This window comes from Eimeria necatrix, genomic scaffold, assembly GCF_000499385.1.
Source record: "Eimeria necatrix Houghton genomic scaffold, Enh_scaff3334, whole genome shotgun sequence".
In the NCBI taxonomy this organism is placed as follows: domain Eukaryota; phylum Apicomplexa; class Conoidasida; order Eucoccidiorida; family Eimeriidae; genus Eimeria; species Eimeria necatrix.
The window spans coordinates 1-1,410 of NW_013653857.1; the positions used below are offsets into that span (position 1 = coordinate 1).

Consider the following 1,410-nt stretch of genomic DNA (forward strand, 5'->3'; position numbering starts at 1 on the left):
GTTGTGGTGGTGGGGGTGGTGGTGGGGGGGGTTGGGGAGCTCTGTGAGGGATGGGCCCGTGCTGCGGACCAGGGAGCACGGAATCCTCGCCAAACAGGGCTGCTGCTGCTGCTGCTGCTGCTGCTGTTTGGTGCTGCTGCTGCTGCTGCTGCTGCTGCTGGTGCTGTAGGTGGGGGTGCCGCGTCTGGTGGTGTTTTTGAACAAAATGGACATGGTGGAGGACATGGAGTTGGTGGAGTTGGTGGAGCTCGAGGTGAGCTCAGGCGGAGTTGAAGTTGAGAGTCCCGCGGAAGCAACAAGCTGCTGCTGCTGCTGCTGCTGCTGCTGCTGCTGCTGCTGCTGCTGCTGCTGCAGGTGCGGGAGCTGCTGTCGCTGTACGGCTACGAGGGCGAGAAGACGCCCTTCATCCGAGGCTCCGCCCTGAAGGCCCTCGAGGGGGACTCCGGCGAGTTCGGAGTCCCTGCGGTCATGAAGCTGCTGGAGGTCACTTTGCTGCTGCTGCTGCTGCTGCTGCTGCTGCTGCTGCTGCTGCTGCTCTTCTCCGTTTGCTGCTGCTGCTCTTTTCCCTCCTTTGCTGTTATGCTGCGCACCCGCGCACTCCCCGCTTTCGCCGCTCCTTGCTGCGCCTTTCGCTGCTCTTTCCGCCAACGTGCTTTTCCTGCTGCTGCTGCTGCTGCTGCTGCTGCTGCTGCACCGCCGCTGCTGCTGCTGCTGCTGCAGCTGTCTGGCGGCGATTTTTCTGGGGTTTGTTTCTTTTGCATTCCCACTTATTTATTACTAACTAAAAAAATAGCTAAATAAATAAATAAATGAATAATTAGTTTATTTATTTATTTACTTATTTATTTATTTATTTATTTATTTTTTGTTTAGGCTTGTGATGAATACATTCCCGAGCCCGAACGGAAATGCTCCCTCCCGGTGATTTTGCCCATCGACCAGGTCCTCTCCATTCCAGGTCTCTCTTCACTTCTCCACTTTTCAATCTTTTTAATCTTTTCAACTTTTTTAATCTTTTTAATCTTTTTAATCTTTTTAATCTTTTTAATCTTTTTAATCTTTTTAATCTTTTTAATCTTTTTAATCTTTTTAATCTTTTTTTAATCTTTTTTAATCTCTTTAATCTGTTTTAATCCTTTTAATCTGTTTTAATTCCTTTTAATCTTTTTTTAATCTTCTTTTTATCTTTTATTATCTTTTATTATCTTTTATTATCTCTTTTTCGTCTTTTGTAGTCTCTCGTTTGCCTCTTTTTTGTCTCTTTTTGTCTTCTTCAAGTCCCGGCGTTTGTCCCCTTTTAATCCTCCCTTTACATCCTTTTTGTCTCTTTTAATTCCACTTTTGTCTCCTTTTAATTCCACTTTTGTCTCCTTTTAATTCCACTTTTGTCTCCTTTTAATTCCACTTTTG

General features: G+C 46.1%; 1 protein-coding gene across 1 annotated transcript; it reads right to left on the reverse strand.

Annotated features, from left to right (window-relative positions):
* Positions 1-69: 69 nt before the first annotated feature.
* ENH_00044510 (hypothetical protein) lies at positions 70-953 on the reverse strand (the record flags this gene model as incomplete). The annotated part of the gene is made up of 2 exons (XM_013580918.1): positions 70-724; positions 889-953. Coding segments are annotated over 2 exons (720 nt in total), but the record flags the coding sequence as incomplete, so codon positions are not given.
* Between the last annotated feature and the right edge of the window lie 457 nt (positions 954-1,410).